We start from the raw sequence: 18,376 nt of genomic DNA, 5'->3' as shown, positions 1-18,376 counted from the left end.
CTGTTATAGGCAACTGAGAAAGTTGGTGAATGCCTCAATTTTTAGGTAGCGTTACAACCTGATGACATATAGGCAATAAATATGTTATAAATATACTTAAATTCCTTTTAAAACCTCAAAAACTTCCCTTTTAAAGGTGTGTGTGGCTGATTTAATTGGTTACAGTTCAAAGTGGCGTGGCAGTCTTAAAATATGTTTAAAAAGTCTTGAAAAGGTATTAAAAAGAAGGTATTGAATTTAATTGCAGGATTCCTGTGTATACCCTGTTTTAGCAGGGAGAAAGACGCTTTTTCCTCTGTAATGCTTTGACTGTCAACAGAGTCAGCATAGATATTTATGACACAGTCATTGATCTGTTTACTTTATCTGGCTTTGGACGTGACCAGAGTTGCCCAATGTCACCTTGGACAAATTTTTGATAGTGATGTTTGTGTGTCCAGATGCAGTGCCCCTGTTCCTGCGACTGCTACACTCTCCCCACCAGAACGTATGTGAACAGGCTGTATGGGCTTTAGGAAACATTATAGGTAAGTAGTGGCCTCTAACTAGAGAGTGTGTGTGTGTGTGTGTGTGTGTGTGTGTGTGTGTGTGTGTGTGTGTGTGTGTGTGTGTGTGTGTGTACATACAGCTTGGAAGCAACTGTTCAGAGTTATATTGACCTCTGCCCCTTGCCTGCCCAGGTGATGGTCCGCAGTGCAGGGATTATGTCATCTCCCTGGGCGTGGTCAAGCCCCTGCTTTCTTTCATCAACCCATCAATCCCCATCACCTTCCTCCGCAATGTTACCTGGGTTATTGTTAACCTCTGCCGCAACAAGGATCCACCACCACCCATGGAGACTGTGCAAGAGGTGTGTGTGTGTGTGTGTGTGTGTGCGCGCACGTGTGTGTGTGTATGTATGCTTTCATGTGGCAGACGGATAGATGTGATGCTTTGCAGCTGACTGTGTCACTGCAGGCTGAGTTTGAGTCACACAGAGTTTTTGCAGAGCCTTTTCAGTAGCCAAATCAGCTTCTTCACCCAGGGGAGATTCTAACTATGAAGCTCTTTGGGCGACATTTGAAGTCTGGCTTTGACAGCTATTCCTCTTATTATTATTATTATTTTTTTTGTCTTTTCACTCTGCCATGTTTTTTGCCTTTGTCTGATCCATCTATTCCTCTGCCTACATCCAACCCACTCACAACCTACTTTGCTTTCCTCGCAGATTTTGCCCGCCCTCTGTGTGCTAATATATCACACCGATATAAATGTAAGTATCAGAGTGAAGGGAGGGTGGTCCCAGTCATTTTGTATTTACTGATGTTTACATGCCATTGTTCTTATTGCTAGTAGAATAATTACTATACTTGAGTCTTGTGTGTCCGTGTGTTTAGATCCTTGTAGACACAGTGTGGGCTCTGTCCTATCTGACGGACGGGGGCAACGAGCAGATCCAAATGGTCATTGATTCTGGAGTTGTTCCATTTCTTGTGCCTCTCCTCAGTCATCAGGAGGTCAAAGTTCAGGTAAGAGTTTGTTTTATTAAACAATTTATTGAATTCACAAGTCATAATTTCATCCTCAGTGAATTAATCAGCAAAGTAATATCAAGGTATTTTATTGCCCTGCTTTGTCTTCAAACTGCAGACGGCAGCTCTGAGGGCAGTGGGTAACATTGTGACGGGGACAGACGAGCAGACACAGGTTGTGCTCAACTGTGACGTTCTCTCACACTTTCCCAACCTGCTCACACACCCTAAAGAAAAGATCAACAAGGTATCACCACTACAGCCTTTAACCTTTTCAACCGTTCTGATGTTTTATTTTTCAAGTCTGGCTGTTTCTTATGGCTTGGCATGAAAATAAGAGGTTTGGCCTATGAACTACAGTGAAGTTCATGACTTTTATGAGAGCTTTCTGTTTCACTGTCAGGAAGCATCATATTTCAGGAGCAGGTTTCTTATTCTATATATTACTCACTTGAGCTTACAATAGAGTTTTAGTTGTTTTTGTTAATTTGTTTTTAACAGAAAATCTACTGTTTATTGCTAACCCATATATCTATGATAAGTCCATTACCCTGATTGCACTGAAGCATAATAATTGTGAAATGAAAACAGGCAACAAAGAGGCAACATCTGTTTTTTTTGCCAAAGCATACACACTCACCATAACATAGCAATATTTGTTGTAACAAACATATTCAAGAAATAAATATGTTAAGGTGTTGTAGCTAGATTACATGCACAATCGTGTGTAAAAGAAAAGTGGAAATAGGAGGGCAACACCAGAGATATGGAAGCAATGGCCAAAAAGTGTGTGTGTGTGTGTGTGTGTGTGTGTGTGTGTGTGTGGAAGATGCCGGTTTTGACCATTTCTGATTTGTCTGTTTGCAGGAAGCAGTGTGGTTCCTGTCCAACATTACAGCTGGGAACCAGCAGCAGGTCCAAGCTGTGATCGATGCTGGACTGATTCCTATGATTATTCACCAACTGGCTAAGGTTTGTGCATGGGGGAAGAGCAAGAAAGAAATTGCTAAAGCTTTATGTTCTCCATTTTTTTTTTAATATTCACATTTCTCAACAGATGGTATCGGACTCTAAATTTGGAAAAACATAATGTTGGCATTAATAGTATGTGTTCAGTTGCATCGACACATTCTATGTTTTGTAGCCAGAGACACAACACAACTCTTGATAAACGAATTGAACACTGAATACAAACGTGGTCTCGATTTTTGTTCCTGCCTTGGCATAATGCTGTTGTAGAAAAGACCTGCTATGTGCACATCTTACTGACAGCCTGTCTCTCTACAGGGTGACTTTGGCACTCAGAAGGAGGCAGCGTGGGCCATCAGCAACCTCACCATCAGCGGGAGGAAAGACCAGGTGAGCTGGGCTTTGGGGACCAATGGTTTAGAAATCTGGAGCTTGTTTCAGTTCATTTACTGTTGTAAGGGGGATATTTGTTATTCAACATAAGTGTTTTTATTTAAACTGTAGAAACCCTACCTAGCATGTGAGTCATTCATATAATATTCCATTATTTCAATAGTGTAAATGTTTGCCTTTGCACTTTCTTAAGAAGCAGGACTATCCCCGTTATTGAAACATGAATCTAGGTGATATTGGCTTGTTTACATATGCAGGTCAGTGTGAGTGAAATGACAAGGACCCGTTCCACACTTTTAACCATGTACCTATGTTGTAATCAAGTATGGATGTGGTGTGTATGTGTGGGTTTGTGTAGGTGGAGTTCCTGGTGGAGCAGAATGTCATCCCTCCCTTCTGTAACCTGCTGTCAGTGAAGGACTCCCAGGTGGTGCAGGTTGTCCTGGACGGCCTGAAGAATATCCTCATCATGGCAGGAGACGAAGCCAGCACCATCGCTGAGATCATAGAGGAGTGTGGAGGTCTGTGTCTGGCTGATTATGGCTTATGGTGTTCTTGCATTACGCCTCAGTCTGCTCTGTTTTTTTGTATCTATGCTCCTATAAATTTAAGCTGTTGTATTTTTTTTATTTTGTCATTGTTTTTGTTCATTTTTCAGGTTTGGAGAAGATAGAAAATCTGCAGCAGCATGAGAATGAGGATATCTACAAACTAGCCTTTGAGATTATTGATCAGTACTTTTCAGGAGATGATGTAAGTTCACCACCAGTGATTTACAACTTATTAGTCTTCATTTGTTTTTGCTGCTCTGTCAACAACTCACCCTATTGTGATCTCACAACATCTGACCTTTTTTTTAGATTGATGAAGATCCCAGCTTGATCCCTGACACCACTCAAGGAGGGACCTTCAACTTTGATCCAGCTTCCAACATGCAAACGAAGGAGTTTAACTTCTAAAAGCCAGGATGTTTGATTCAACCAGCTGCACGGGTACTCTGTAATCACCCCAGACATTCATCCATCTCTCCTCCAACCTGGCAACCTGGTACAGAAGGATTTACTTCGACTTACTACATACATGGAAACTCACCACTGAAGGATTTACCAACCCCCACCTCTGCACTGCGGGGTGTTATTTTTTTTTTTTTTGTTGTTTTTTTTTTTAAATGGTCATCCTTCATCAAACACGGCAACCCTACATAGGAGTCCAGGTCTTTCAACAGGCACCATCACCATCTGGCAACCTGCATCAGGAGGATTGTCAGTGCTCGCTGCCAGTGCTTCTAAGTATCACACAAAAATAAAACCAGAAGGAAGAAAAGGCCTTCATGGCAAGATTTAATTGCCAAATGTCAAGTCTTCATAAAGACAAAAACACAAGCACACTTTCTGACGCAACACATGCATATACACAGTTTTTGACACTTAGAATTTGTGTGCATAATTCTGTTAGAAGCCATCATATCACTTATGGGGAAGAAATACTGCTGTTTGTTTGTGATTTATTTTTGTGCTCTCTCCTCCCCTGGATTGTCCTCTGGTGTTCACCCACGCGCACACACACTGACATACAAGTACACACATTGACACACGTAGTCACACAGATTCCCGGTGGCCGGGCACCCCAATAACCCTCTCTCACCCAGTTTAAAGAGTTAATCCCAGAGCTAAGCCATGATTAACTACGGACCCCCACTGCCCTCCCCGGGAGAGTCCTGGGGGAAGGTGGAGGGGGTGAAAGGGCTCAAAGGCAAAAAGAGGACTCCGTGGCAAACTGACTGACTGGACTTCTGACTCAATGACGTCACTTTTTTAATGTGACCTCTGTTGAATTATCAAACTTAACGTTTGTTTCAAAAAAAAAAAAAAAAAAAAATCATCAAAAATGTGAAGAAAATGCCATAATTTTTTTTTTTTTTTTTTTTTTTTTTTTTTTTTTTTTTTTTCTAAAGACCTGTTAACTGCCTGCTTCTGATTCAGCAGAGCGACAACACTTTTGTTTTTACTGGGTGTGAATACCTGTCACTGGAGGAAGCACCTTTAGGTGAAGGTGAGATTTAAGAGAAGAGAACGTGTCAGCTGTAGCCCCCCCCTCCCCCTGCTCCATTTTGCAGCATTAGTTCGGTCCTGTCCTGTGGTCCAGTGAACTGTTTGCTCGGGACTCCCCTGTAATGTGAAACTCGGAAGAGGGGGTATAACAAAAAAAACATCGAGCTAAAATCTTAATGAGTTACTTATCTGACCTTAAGCTTATTTTAATTCTTTTAAATTCTCTCTTCAAACAAATATTTTAGGTTCATGTTTCAGCATCTTCTGGTTGAGTCTGTGGAGCTTCCATATGTCTTGTTTTCCTTTTCTTCAGTCTTATGCACACTTCTGAGAGGCATATTGATGTCTGCCTGCAGAAAGGGACCTATACTCATTGAAGACTAGGCTTATACGACGAGTACAGGTCCTGACATTTATAGTAGGCTACTTAACTACTTTCGATGAAGAGGTCACATGTCATCACTCAATTTGAAAAATTGTACAAAAATGTGATGTGTATCTCTCCTTGCCGTTTAATGAATATATGAATATATTTACATAAAGCCTGTACAAAGCTGCTGCAGCTGACAGTCATTGGATGGACGATAACTTTACTGTCAAAGATGGCTGGGGAGGGTTTTTTTCTGTTGAAGCAATATTTCTTTGTTTCATTTTTGTTTTTGACTTGCATATGTATTGTGATGACATGCTGATAAATTGGAACAGGCTGTTTTGTTTTTTTTTTCCCTCTCTGTCTTCGTAGTGGTGACGGGCTGTTTTAAAATGTACCGTCCCATGTCCCCAGTTGGTGTGTGGTTATGGGTTTGAGGTGTCAAACTTGTGTACCCGACCCTAGCCCTGGTCTCGGAGACTTTATGATCCTCTGGCTGGCTGCTAACTACTGAGAGGGGGTCAGAGCAAAGGGGGGATCACACTGGGGTTTTAAATATTGGGTGGGGTTGTTATGAGCAGCCCAGGCTTGTTTTTGGGACTAGCTGTTTATTACTGAACAAAACTATAGAGAGGGTGTACAGTCATGAACTAGCAGACTAGACGAGCCACTTTAAAGACTTACAATTTCGTTGCCTTGTATCTGAATTGGATACAAGCTTATGTTTGTTGCAAGATTTTTACTTGCTAATGAAAAGTTGTTTTAAATAAAATAATAGGAGAAAAGCAACAGACAGCGTTTTGGCCTCTGATTGTTTATATCTTTTTATAAATTTTAGATTGAATTCCTCTCTTTAAGGTGGCTCATTGATGCTTTCAACTCTTGTGCATATTAAAGACAAGAATGAGTTGAAAATCATTGTGCCTTTTGTTTTTCATTTAAACTAAAACTAGGTTTTATTGAATAAAAATATTCTTTGAGCAACTGGAGAATTGAGATGGGAGCTGTGGCCACAGTAATATGTGGTCTCCCTGTTGTTGCAGTTTGCCATGGGAATGGTCAATGCTGCTCTCTGCTGTTGAGAGTAACTGCTCCCCCTTCAATCTTATTCACTGAACATTGTAACGCACCATTTCTCCCACTCATTACCCTCCCCGCCTCCAACACCACAAACCATCTTTGCCATATTTCGGTCAGGGGATTTTTGATATCTCCTCTCATCTCACCCTCAGGACATGATCTGTGTTTCTGATCCTAACCAAAATAAACTTGCTGTTTAGCCGTTGGATCCTCCGTGCTTGCAAGTGTTGTGATTCACACGTACAGTCGATGCTTAAGTAAGTTTAAGTTGTGTGAATGTGAAAGAAGCTTTTAAACAGGGATGGTTTTCAAGTGTTTGTGTGAGAGGGAAACACGTTTCCCCTCTGAGCTCATGAGTCTTTCTGCTCCTGAATCGGTTGTCAGGACCTGCATCACTTACTCCTGCTATTGTTCTTCTGTGGCACATCTTTTACGTTACAGGTGAGCAGTTAATAACGGAATAAGGTAAGGCCTTAAGGCAGCTCCTGCATTTTTACCTAATCATTAGGTCCTAATTCGTCAGCTTGTTTAAAAATGTTGATTTTGTGCGGACAAGGATCTTTTTCCTAAAGGGCTTTGTGGTAATTTAATTACACACTAACTCAAAAAACCTGTGGTAGGATAATAATAAAACAAAACAATTGCACCACATTTTTAACCGTTCTGGAGCTGTTTTTCAGTCATGTTCTACAATCTCCCTCTGCAGTTGTCATTGAATTTAGCACTTTAAACTTCCAACATGGACAAGAAGTCCTTAAAGTACAATTGTATGACAACTGGGCAAACTCCCTCTGCTGAGGAAGACCATGTAATACACTGCTCAAAAAAATAAAGGGAACATTTAAACAACACAATGTCAAAGTCAATCACACTCCTGTGAAATCAAACTGTCTTACACTTAGGAAGCAACACTGATTGACAATCAATTTCACATGCTGTTGTACAAATGGAATAGACAACAGGTGGAAATTATAGGCAATTAGCAAGACACCCCCAATAAAGGAGTGGTTCTGCAGGTGGTGACCACAGACCACTTCTTAGTTCCTATGCTTCCTGGCTGATGTTTTGGTCACTTTTGAATGCTGGTGGTGCTTTCACTCTAGTGGTAGCATGAGACGGAGTCTACAACCCACACAAGTGGCTCAGGTAGTGCAGCTCATCCAGGATGGCACATCAATGCGAGCTGTGGCAAGAAGCTTTGCTGTGTCTGTCAGCGTAGTGTCCAGAGCATGGAGGCGCTACCAGGAGACGTAGAGGAGACCGTAGGAGGGCAACAACCCAGCAGCAGGACCGCTACCTCCGCCTATGTGCAAGGAGGAGCAGGAGGAGCACTGCCAGAGCCCTGCAAAATGACCTCCAGTAGGCCACAAATGTGCATGTGTCTGCTCAAATGGTCAGAAACAGACCCATGAGGGTGGGGGTTGTGCTTACAGCCCAGCACCGTGCAGGACGTTTGGCCAGAGAACACCAAGATTGGCAAATTCGCCACTGGCGCCCTGTGCTCTTCACAGATGAAAGCAGGTTCACACTGAGCACGTGACAGAGTCTGGAGACGCCGTGGAGAACGTTCTGCTGCCTGCAACATCCTCCAGCATGACTGGTTTGGCGGTGGCATTTCTTTGGGGGGCCGCACAGCCCTCCATGTGCTCGCCAGAGGTAGCCCGACTGCCATTAGATACTGAGATGAGATCTTCAGACCCCTTGTGAGACCATATGCTGGTGCGGTTGGCCCCGGGTTCCTCCTAATGCAACACAATGCTAGATCTCATGTGGCTGGAGTGTGTCAGCAGTTCCTGCAAGAGGAAGGCATTGATGCTATGGACTGGCCCGCCCGTTCCCCAGACCTGAATCCAATTGAGCACATCTGGGACATCATGTCTCGCTCCATCCAGCAACACCACGTTGAGGCCACACACACTACTGAGCCTCATTTTGACTTGTTTTAAGGACATTACATCAAAGTTGGATCGGCCTGTAGTGTGGTTTTCCACTTTGATTTTGACTCCAAATCCAGACCTCCATGGGTTGATAAATTTGATTTCCATTGATAATTTTTGTGTGATTTTGTTGTCAGCACATTCAACTATGCAAAGAAAGGAGTATTTAATGAGATTATTTCATGCATTCAGATCTAGGATGTGTTATTTTAGTGTTCCCTTTATTTTTTTGAACAGTGTATAAAGGAAAGCTCCACAACAGCTATTTCATGGATCTTGAGGTGAAAATGTTTGGTCAGTTAGTTTTAGAGTTAGTTTGGGGGGAAAATATGACCGTGCCATTCTAAATGTAAAAAAAAGTTCAATTAGCTCAATAATTCTTAAAATGACATCTGCAAATATTGTTTATTTCCCATGGTTAACCATGAGAAATGTCTCCTACTTTGCCGAAAAGTTCATTGTCAGTGTTTTGGCACTGGAGGCTTCAAATTTCCTGCATTGCCCCTTGTGTCTGATTGTGTTGCATATTGGACCAAGCCTGACTTTCAGACTAGTCATACTGCGGTGTTGACGTCTTAAAATTGTATTTAAGGTGGGCCGAGAGAAACTTTACATCTTCAGAATCGGCCAGGTATGTGTACACATACGAGGAATTTGACTCTGGATTGTACAATGCTCACAATGTGCTTACTTATGCAATAATTCAATAACACAATAATAGGCTACAGTACTAAAATCAAACACAGGCTACAGCATAGAGAACACAAATATACACACTATAAACAAAAACAATATAGACAGATTGAGACAATAGTGCAATGAGCAGAGTGCAAAGGTGCAGGAGTAAATTATTATTACCACTATTGTTGTCGGAGGTGGATTTGATATACAGGTACACAATGTGATGGAGAATAGTGCAAAGGATGCAGTATTATATGCAGGTGTTATGTACAATGCAGTATATACAATATGACTATGACCAGCTCTGAAATACAGAATGATGAATAAATAATAAGTGGTAGTCAGTAAACAGGTGGATGATTAGAGACAGAGTTACTGGGTTATTGCACAGGAATTGTTCCTGACATTGTGAGTCAGAGTCAGCTGTTCATCAGAATGATTGCTTGTGGGAAGAAACTGTTCCTGAGTCTGTTGGTTTTGGTGTACAGTGCTCCATAGCGCCTACCAGAGGGAAGAAGCACATGAATGTGAAAGCAAACCTTCTAGTATCAAACTCCTCACATGCATCATTCTGCATTCTGAAGCTCGAACATCACATCTCAAGTCAATTAGACTTTCAGTAGTTTTCTCAGACTCCTCCAATAACACTGACAGAGAATACATCTCTGTCAACTGAGCATACTCTATCTGCTGAAAAAGACCACAAGATGTGGTAGAAAGTTCTGGGAAAACCTAGTGGTGTGGACTGTAAGTTAAAGTGATTGGAATCCAATACACTTTAAGTTCACTTTACTGAATATTTCCTCACTGTTCGTTAGCTCTCTGTTTTGTGTGTGCTCCTTCATAGCCCTGGCTCTGTAAATGGAAAACAAAGAAAGTGGTGTGGACCAAGTCCACAACATTGTTCTGGCAGCCACTCAGTAACAGTTAGTGCTGGTGCACAGGAGCAGTGGAAGAGAGTTAAAAACGCCACCAAGATTTGAAATTTGGGGTGCAGAGCCTCTGAGGAAGCACTGAAGGGAGGGCGTAGCATATCTGTTTGCCCTGAGTTTAAATGTCAACAATCCTTCTTCATAATCAATCTCCCTCATTACTCTCCTTGTGCTTCAGAGTATCTCTCCAGTCTAAACTCTGTCTGCAATCGATTATTTTGGTCTTTTAATCACGTGACTGTATTTTTTTCCGACTCACTTCCGCAAATAAGCGTCAGAGCAGCTGAGTGAGGCAGCAGCAGAAAGTGAAAACACACAGACGTCCCGCCACCGAGCGACCCGTGTGGCTCGGTGACACAGTCAGCCAGAACCGTTAACGACACCAGAAACGGACCTAACTGACAGGTGGGTTTGATGGAAATGTTAATATTCTTCTGTCGCTTTGAAAGCTGTGTTTCCAGACTAAATAAGATCCAAAATTAGCCACTTAAAAGTTAGCTCAGATAAGAGAGACTTTCCAAACGGATCCGTCTAGTACCAACTCCGTTCACTTTGCTGTGTAGTGTCAGCAGGGCAGTTTGCTGAATAATGCGTTTGTAACAATGGCCATCGTTAGTCAGCTAGCTAGCTAACTGTTCATTTAACCCAGCAGTGAAGTGGTCCATGTTTGCTGGGTGTTTAATACAACACAGTAACGCAGGTGGAGAGGGCATTATGAGTTGCTGTGGGTTTAGTACCGTTGTTACAACACACAAATCCTCTTTGACCCGGACTTTAAATCCATTCCGTAAGAAATTCTTAAGCGTTCATAAGCTGTTTTCATCAATTACAGTTTCAGTGAGACAGGCAAAACAGCATGTCTATGGTTTGAACAGGAACACCCATTCTAAAGCAGATGTTACATTGTTTACATCTGACTATAACGTTAACTTACACTAATGTCTACAAAGACAACTGTCGGACTAAGCTGGAAGTCAGAGTATCTTTCAAACTGATGAAGTTACCAGGTTAAACTTTGTGACTTCCTATATTTAAATATTGGGAAATCAACACCCAGGTGAGCTTTATTTAAATATTGGGAAGACCAATATAACTACAGTGTGTAGAGGCCAATATTTCTTTATATAAATTAAAGCTGAAAGATTAATCGATTACTTGTAGAATATTAAATTAATCGCGGGTTAATTAATTCTCGGTATTTTCCGGGTTCTTTTCTCCTCTATGACAGTAAACTGAATCTCTTTGGGTTGTGGACAACACAAGACATGGGAGGAGGTCATCTTGAGCTTTGTGAAACACTTATCAACAACTGATGCGTTCTTAAGCGTTCATAAATAATATATATATATATATATATATATATATATAATAAACATTTATGAACGCTTTGTTAAGGCTGCAACTAATGATTATTTTCATTGTTGATTAATCTGTCGATTATTTTCTCAATCGATAAGTTGTTAGGTCCAGAAAATTGTGAAAAATGTGTCTCCCAAAGCCCAAGGTAGTGTCTAATGAATGGTCCTAAACACTACTATGATTTTTATTAAATCTTAAACTCTTAAAGTGTACCTCTGTACATGTAACTCAGCCATCTCTACAGAGACCTCTACAGCTCTCTCAAATAATTTGGGACCTGAGACCCAGTCTTACTTTAACTCTTAGGAATGTTAATGCATTACATTACATTTATTAATTTAGCTAATGCATGGCACATATTGTTAATTAATTGTAAGACTGAGAAAACATTTATATTACTCTTTTGATGCACTTATTACTAAACTTTTACTCTAAGGGGATTTCAACATACCGGCCGTGATCTGAGCTAATATTACACCACACGATCCAACTGTTCTCTAATCTCCTTAGTAAAATTTTGCATGGGTTTAGCATTATTTCTTATAATGAACTTCACTGTATGGTTTGAAGCCTGTATGTCCCAAAGTATTTAAACAAACAGTTTTTGAAAAGACAGAACGCTTTGACTTTGATGTAAATTCTTTTTTTGTGTCAGTGTGTAAATATTAACTTCTTCTTTTACACAACTCAGATAATTGTGTTTAAGTTAATTGACTGAAAAAATGTTTAAATAGGTTGACAAATGTCTTTAATGCTCCCTGTTTATATTTTTCACACCCACTCACAACAGCGACGGCAGCACTGGCAACTTTGCCTATCCACACCCTACCCCCGCCCGTCCCCTGCCCTGCCTTTGGATTAAGGTTCATCCCTCCAACGCGCCGCCCCCACCACAGACTCACAGCAAGTGCATCATGGTGGATGTAACCAAATGGCCCCTTTTCAGCCTGATGGGGCCCCACGAGCTCTCCACGATACGGAAAGCATGTGTGTTTGGAGCATCTGCTAATGAGGCGATCTACATCAACAATGATGATGAGGTGAGAGGTCTGAGAGAAAACAGGGTTGTGAAATTAATCATGCAAGGGAAGTTGTTATGAAAGGCTTCCAGGGTTGCTTTTAAAAGTTAACTGGTAACTATTAATAGTTATAGGACCTGTTGGTTTTGTGTGTTTTATCCATTTAGCTTCAAATCATGTCTATATTACTTTCTTCAGCCTATTGTGGGTTTTTAGATTTAGGTTTTCAGTTCATGCCAGTTTAAAATCAATCAACAAGTGAAGTAAAATATGCTCACGATAGGTAATCCATCACAAAGGACATGTACACTCAAAGCTTTATTTCTTTTCTGTCAGAGTTACAGTATTGTAGTATGGTGATGTAGTGCTTGGAGAATGTTACCTGTTGCCCACCCAGATTTTTTAACTCATTCTCTGCTGCTAAATTCAATACTGCCTTCAGCATTCCCACAAATTTCTCTGGAGCGCTACTCTCTGTTGCATCTCCATCTGCGGCATTCAGACCAAACGCAAATTTTCTCCTCGCCACGCTTTCCTCGCGTGAGTACATTCGCTACATATGTTCACACACAACGCGAGAAGGCGATTTTAATGCGATAACGTGCCACACACAACTTGCCATTACTACAGCTGTATATTAAAGTAAAGCTGTAAAGCTGTAAAGTAAACATTTTGCTGTGATTAAATAGCAATAAAGGGATTAAACTGATGCCGAAATAACTACAACATGATGCAGATTTGTTAAACATATGAATTCATGCTTTGTCAGGTCAGTCAGCAATAATAATAATAATAATAATAATAATAATAATGTCCTGCAAGGCAGCAGGACAACAACTTCTAAAATGTTTGTTTTCTGAATGGTTTGGATCGATCAGGGCTATTCTATGTTAACTTGGTCACAGTAAAGTACAATGATAGCTGGAATAAAGTTAAAGACACATGTTTTCTGAAGTCACCAGGTAGTTCAACCTCCTCACTTTCTCAATGTCCAGTTTTGTCTGGTTTTAATATAAATATGGAGTCGCAGTCCAACAGAGCTAACGACGCTAACAACAACACTGGAACTGGATGTGCACGGAAGCTAGCTACTGAGAAGCTCCAGTGAAGATAAATCAACGTTGTAATCCCAAAAACTTAAGTAAAAAGCTAATTTAATAAAAGCAGTTTTCACCGAGCTCCTCCCAAGAGTAAACGGTGTAGTTGTTAGAGCATAATCCAGTCCGACTACAGGTGTTTATTTGTCCAAAGGTTGCAGCGCTGCTCCCTGCTCCTCTCTCCCAAGTTTAGCAGCTCTCAGCCAGCCCACAGATTTTCAATCTCCCGCTCTGCCCGGCCCATTCCACACATCACTCTGAAGCCGTCGGTGATGTACGGACAATATCAACACTGATAGGCTATCGGGACTCTCTCGCTTGAGTTGAAAATATTCAACTCACGCGAATTCCTTCGCTTCGCCAGCCCCACCCCCTTCGCATCGCTTCGCGCTGCCCGAAAGGAAATCGCGGCTCTACCCGACTTTGTATGTAAACTCACTGCCCCAAACGCTCGCTTCGCTTTTGGTCTGAAAGCACCATTAGATGACATCGCTCCCTTCTAAACCAAAAAATCTATTCACCTCTCGATGCCCTGGGAAATCATCTAAACTCACAGTTCACCTAAAACCTAGAAGACTTTTACTTCTTGAATTGATATTATTCAGTCAGATCCAATAATGTTGAATGATATTACAAAGTACAAGGTAGATTTAATTCCGCAAGACAGGGTTGTATAGTAATAAGTTTTAGTTCGCTTTTATGCTACTCACAAAAAGCAAACAATATATACAATAATTATATACAGTAGATGGGTAGATGAATAACAAGTCATAGAAATAATCATAATCTTACATGGTGCAGTGCTGAGAATGAATTAAGGAGTCTTACAGCCTGGGGAAAGAAGCTGCTCTGAAGTCTGGTGGTACGAGACAGTGGATACTTCTGTATCTTTTTCCATATGGCAGCAGGGTGAACAGGCTGTGATTGGGTTTGGTGCTGTCTTTTAATATCCTTACGACACTGATGCTCAGTAGATGGGTACCAATGATCTTTGGAGCAGTTTTACTCACCCGCTGCAGGACCCTCCTTTCCTGAGCTGTAGGCATCCTATGCCAATTGGTGATGTTTCCATCAGGATGGTTTTTATTGCTCCTTCTGTAAAATAACTTTACACGGGAATTTGCCACTTAAGTTTCTGTGTTGGTGATGGTGGTGTCGTCATGGGCGTATAGTGTGAACAGGAGGCGGCTGAGCACACAGCCCTGGGGGGCTCCGGTGGTGTGACCGCCAATCCAAACTGTCTGGGGTCTGTTTGTGAGGAAGAAGAGGAATTAAAAATGTCAGTAATAACAACAAGTCGCTGACCGGCACATGTTTTCAGGCCCACCAGCTTTTCCCATAATCACTCTCAGCAGGACTCTTATCACATCTACTGTGGATACTGACAGTGGCCGGTCGTGTGGAGGTGGAGTAGGCTTTACAGCTGACTTTGTTGAGGTGATCAAGGCACGCATAAAGTGTGTTTAGCTCATCTGGTAACGTGGCCTCACACATGATGGGTGAGCTCCTGCTTTTGTAGCCTTAGATGTTTTTTTTATAATATGGTCAACATCTCAATGAAAATTCCACATCTGGTAAACTCCACTTTGACTGCGTTTGAGCACCAGGCTTCATTGATGTAAACACAGTGTCTTCCTCCTCTGGTCTTACCGGAGTCTTACAGACCTTAGCTCTTAACCTTGCTTGCTTTGCTCTCTTCCTGGTTAGATCACACCGTTTGATCACGAATATAATAATTTTAATTTCTTTATCAGATTCTCTAATTACTGTTGAGAAGCCACATATTGTGTCTCCCTGTGCTCATTTAATACAATCTCTCTGTCTACATTACCTGATATGGTAATGAAAAAGGAAACCCTCAATTTGTCCTTTCTGTTAAATTTCAAAAGGATGCTTTAAACACAGTGTCCCCTTTTTTATTTAGCAAATTTTATCTCATTTGACAGGCCCCATTTCCATACATTTAATCTTGAATGTAAAGCTTTCCTTGAATAATGGTCCTGATCGGCAGTTATGTGTGCAACTTGTAGCTAGTTGGCCGAAACATTCAACACCTGTGGTTGGGTTCTGCTGTTAAAATAAATATCAAAATAAACTCTAGGCCAGTGCCCCTGCCCTTGCCTGTCCCCTCTCTGTATCAGTGTTGTTTTTCTGAGTTTTGTGTGAAGGTTGGTGGCACCAGGTGGCACCTTATCAGCACTGCCTGCTGGTGTTGATGTTTGTGCATCTAGAATTTGATCGTAGCCCTGCTTATCAGTGATCCACATTACATTGCTCTCTCTTCTGTCCCTCCTCTCTCCACACTCAGGTGTATGTATTTGGGTTGAACTGCAGTAACTGCCTGGGAACAGGAGACAGCCAGAGCACTATTGTACCCAAGAAGCTAGACTTCCTGAGTGGGAGGAAGGTGGTCAGCCTGAGCTACGGCAGCGGACCCCACATCCTGCTGGCCACAGAGGGTAGCTGCACAAAAACGTTTAATCCTCCTCTTCACCATTGGATTAAAAAGTGCTGCAGAATGAATAATCCTTTTGAGTTTCAGATGGAGAGCTATTTGCCTGGGGCCATAATGGTTACAGCCAACTTGGAAATGGGACAACCAACCAAGGAGTTGCTCCAGTGCTCATGTCCGCCAACCTGCTCAACAAGAAGGTCACAGAGGTGGCATGTGGCTCTCACCACTCAATGGCTCTGACTGACTCAGGAGAAGTGAGTGTCTGGTGAAAGAAATGTTACTTTAACAGCAGAATTATACATGCAGAATGGAAACCGTTTTCTGAAGTTATTGCTTAGTCATCAAGGCCCAAAGTCCAGCAGGAGTTGACCCCCTGTGCTGAACACTACTGCATTTACTGTGGTTAAGACTAACAAAAAGAAGATTTTGAATAGTTTGAAATGTGGTAGTTGGCTAACCCTCGAACTGACTGTTTCTTGGCTGGGACGTTTAAATTCTTGGAGTATGCGCTGGTTGCCAGGCAATTGGTAATGGCTTATTCAAATGAGATACAACATTTTAATGAGTGAGCTTCAGTGGTGCAGGTAGATGAATGTTGTTACCTTTGAACAGAGCCAGGCTAGCTGTTTCACCCTGTTTCCAGATACTGTATATGCTAAGCTGAGTTAGCTGGTAGCTTCATTTTTAGCCTAAAGACATGAAGGATATCTTCTATTCTTGGCAAGAAAGTGAATAAGCCTATCTAACAAAATGTCAAACCTTTCCTTTAATCTGCAATGTATTATGATATGATAAACTACAACACAGCATGCTCAAACTATCAGTACAGCTAATCCACTATAATTACAGTTATAATATGTTTTTTATGTCATTATGAACTACATTCTTTCAGCCAACAACTCACTTACCTCCTAGGATTAAGAGCCTGGCTGCTGTACACATGAAGGTATTTTCTAATTAAGCTTCCTCTGAGGGGATGTAAAAGCTGAAATATAGGAGGAAAGTGAACAGGTGGGGTTAGAAAATATTTGTTGCGTCATAAAAATGGTCTACTTTTAAATTGAAAGTAGTTATGGGTATCATATTTAACTCTTCATCTTTTAGAAAAATCTGGAGCCATCATAAAATGCCCTGATTTAATAGAGCTCTCTCCCCATCATTGCAGATGTTTCGTCTTACTTCTCACCTCTGTCTTCCTGTCTGCCAGGTGTATGCGTGGGGCTACAACAACTGTGGTCAGGTGGGTTCAGGCTCCACATCGAACCAGCCCACACCGCGCAGAGTGTCAAGCTGCCTGCAGAACAAAGTGGCTGTCAGTATCGTCTGTGGTCAGACTTCGTCTCTGGCAGTAGTGGACAATGGAGAGGTGACAGATTTATACTTGAGCCATAAACACTGTTATCCATCTCCAGCCACCACCACACTCATGTTCCCCTCATCTCTCTGCAGGTGTACAGCTGGGGCTACAATGGGAATGGACAACTGGGACTTGGAAATAATGGGAACCAGCTCACTCCTTGTCGCCTTGTAGCTCTGCAGGGTTTATGTGTGCAACAGGTATGAGATTACACACTCACAGAAACATAGACTTGGATGAACCTTACAGTACACACAATATACCAAGGGTAGGAAGCTTACACAGTGAGATTTGATATCATTATACAATAATATAAATACGCAACCAACAATCCAATTCGTCTACATATTTTTTAGCAACCAGTGCATCACTACAGTCTGATTTGGCCCTGCCATCTTAATGCAGTGCAAAAATGTGAACATTTTGCATAGTTCTCTTAATAGTTAAAAGATGAAATCCTGATATGTTTGCTTCCAAAATACCTTCATAGAAAGACAGAAAAGAAGAGACTACTGGGGGAGATAAGTCTCGGGTAAAAGATACAATGTAAATACACCTGCGATGGCCGTTATAATAAGATGCTAAAAAGTTAAACGGGTATCATATTTAGGTGTAATAATAATAATAATAATAATCCTTATTTGTAGAGCACTTTTCAAAAACAAGTTACAAAGTGCTTTAACAAGTGTAAAGAATAATACAAAAAACAAGATAAGAGCATGAAAAATTAATATAAAATTAGTAAAATAAAATAAAAGGGATAAAATAAAGTCAAATAAGATCGGGAAAGGCTCTCCTATAAAAGTATGTTTTAAGAAGGGACTTAAAAGAGTTCACTGACTCAGCCGACCTGATTTCCTCGGGCAGGCTGTTCCAGAGCCTCGGGGCCCTGACAGCAAACGCTCTGTACCCTTTAGTTTTCAGTCGAGACTCTGGAACAGACAGCAGACCTCTGCCCGAGGATCTCAAGGTACGTGCTGGTGCGTATGGGACTAAAAGTTCAGAAATATAACAAGGCGAGAGGCCATGAAGAGCTTTAAAAGTGATCAATAGAATTTTAAAGTCAATTCTAAAACATACTGGGAGCCAGTGTAATGAAGCTAAAATAGGAGTAATGTGGTCATATTTCTTTGTTCTGGTTAAAAGCCTGGCAGCTGAGTTCTGG

The 18,376-nt window shown here is 41.4% G+C and overlaps 2 protein-coding genes across 2 annotated transcripts in view; both read left to right on the top strand.

The window, feature by feature from the left end:
• The window catches only part of kpna3 (karyopherin alpha 3 (importin alpha 4)), a 23,484-nt gene extending 16,897 nt beyond the window's left edge, over positions 1-6,587 (top strand). Inside the window, exons 8-17 of the mRNA XM_046053688.1 lie at positions 441-527; positions 681-850; positions 1,208-1,252; positions 1,377-1,508; positions 1,630-1,758; positions 2,379-2,483; positions 2,799-2,870; positions 3,232-3,394; positions 3,532-3,626; positions 3,734-6,587. Coding sequence (XP_045909644.1) covers positions 441-527; positions 681-850; positions 1,208-1,252; positions 1,377-1,508; positions 1,630-1,758; positions 2,379-2,483; positions 2,799-2,870; positions 3,232-3,394; positions 3,532-3,626; positions 3,734-3,832 — 1,097 coding nt within the window. The 3' untranslated portion in view covers positions 3,833-6,587. The remainder of the gene's footprint in view (positions 1-440; positions 528-680; positions 851-1,207; positions 1,253-1,376; positions 1,509-1,629; positions 1,759-2,378; positions 2,484-2,798; positions 2,871-3,231; positions 3,395-3,531; positions 3,627-3,733) is intronic.
• A 3,507-nt stretch (positions 6,588-10,094) lies between these two features.
• LOC123973553 (RCC1 and BTB domain-containing protein 1-like) lies at positions 10,095-17,455 on the top strand. Its single transcript, XM_046053689.1, has 6 exons — positions 10,095-10,329; positions 12,074-12,323; positions 15,708-15,858; positions 15,942-16,108; positions 17,062-17,220; positions 17,304-17,455. The coding sequence occupies exons 2-6, from the start codon at positions 12,198-12,200 to the stop codon at positions 17,415-17,417; spliced, it is 717 nt and encodes a 238-aa protein (XP_045909645.1). The 5' UTR covers positions 10,095-10,329; positions 12,074-12,197; the 3' UTR covers positions 17,418-17,455.
• The last annotated feature ends 921 nt before the right edge of the window (positions 17,456-18,376 follow it).

The sequence above is a fragment of the Micropterus dolomieu genome, linkage group LG07 (assembly GCF_021292245.1).
Source record: "Micropterus dolomieu isolate WLL.071019.BEF.003 ecotype Adirondacks linkage group LG07, ASM2129224v1, whole genome shotgun sequence".
Lineage (NCBI taxonomy): Eukaryota > Metazoa > Chordata > Actinopteri > Centrarchiformes > Centrarchidae > Micropterus > Micropterus dolomieu.
This window is presented reverse-complemented; position numbering and strand designations above follow the sequence as displayed.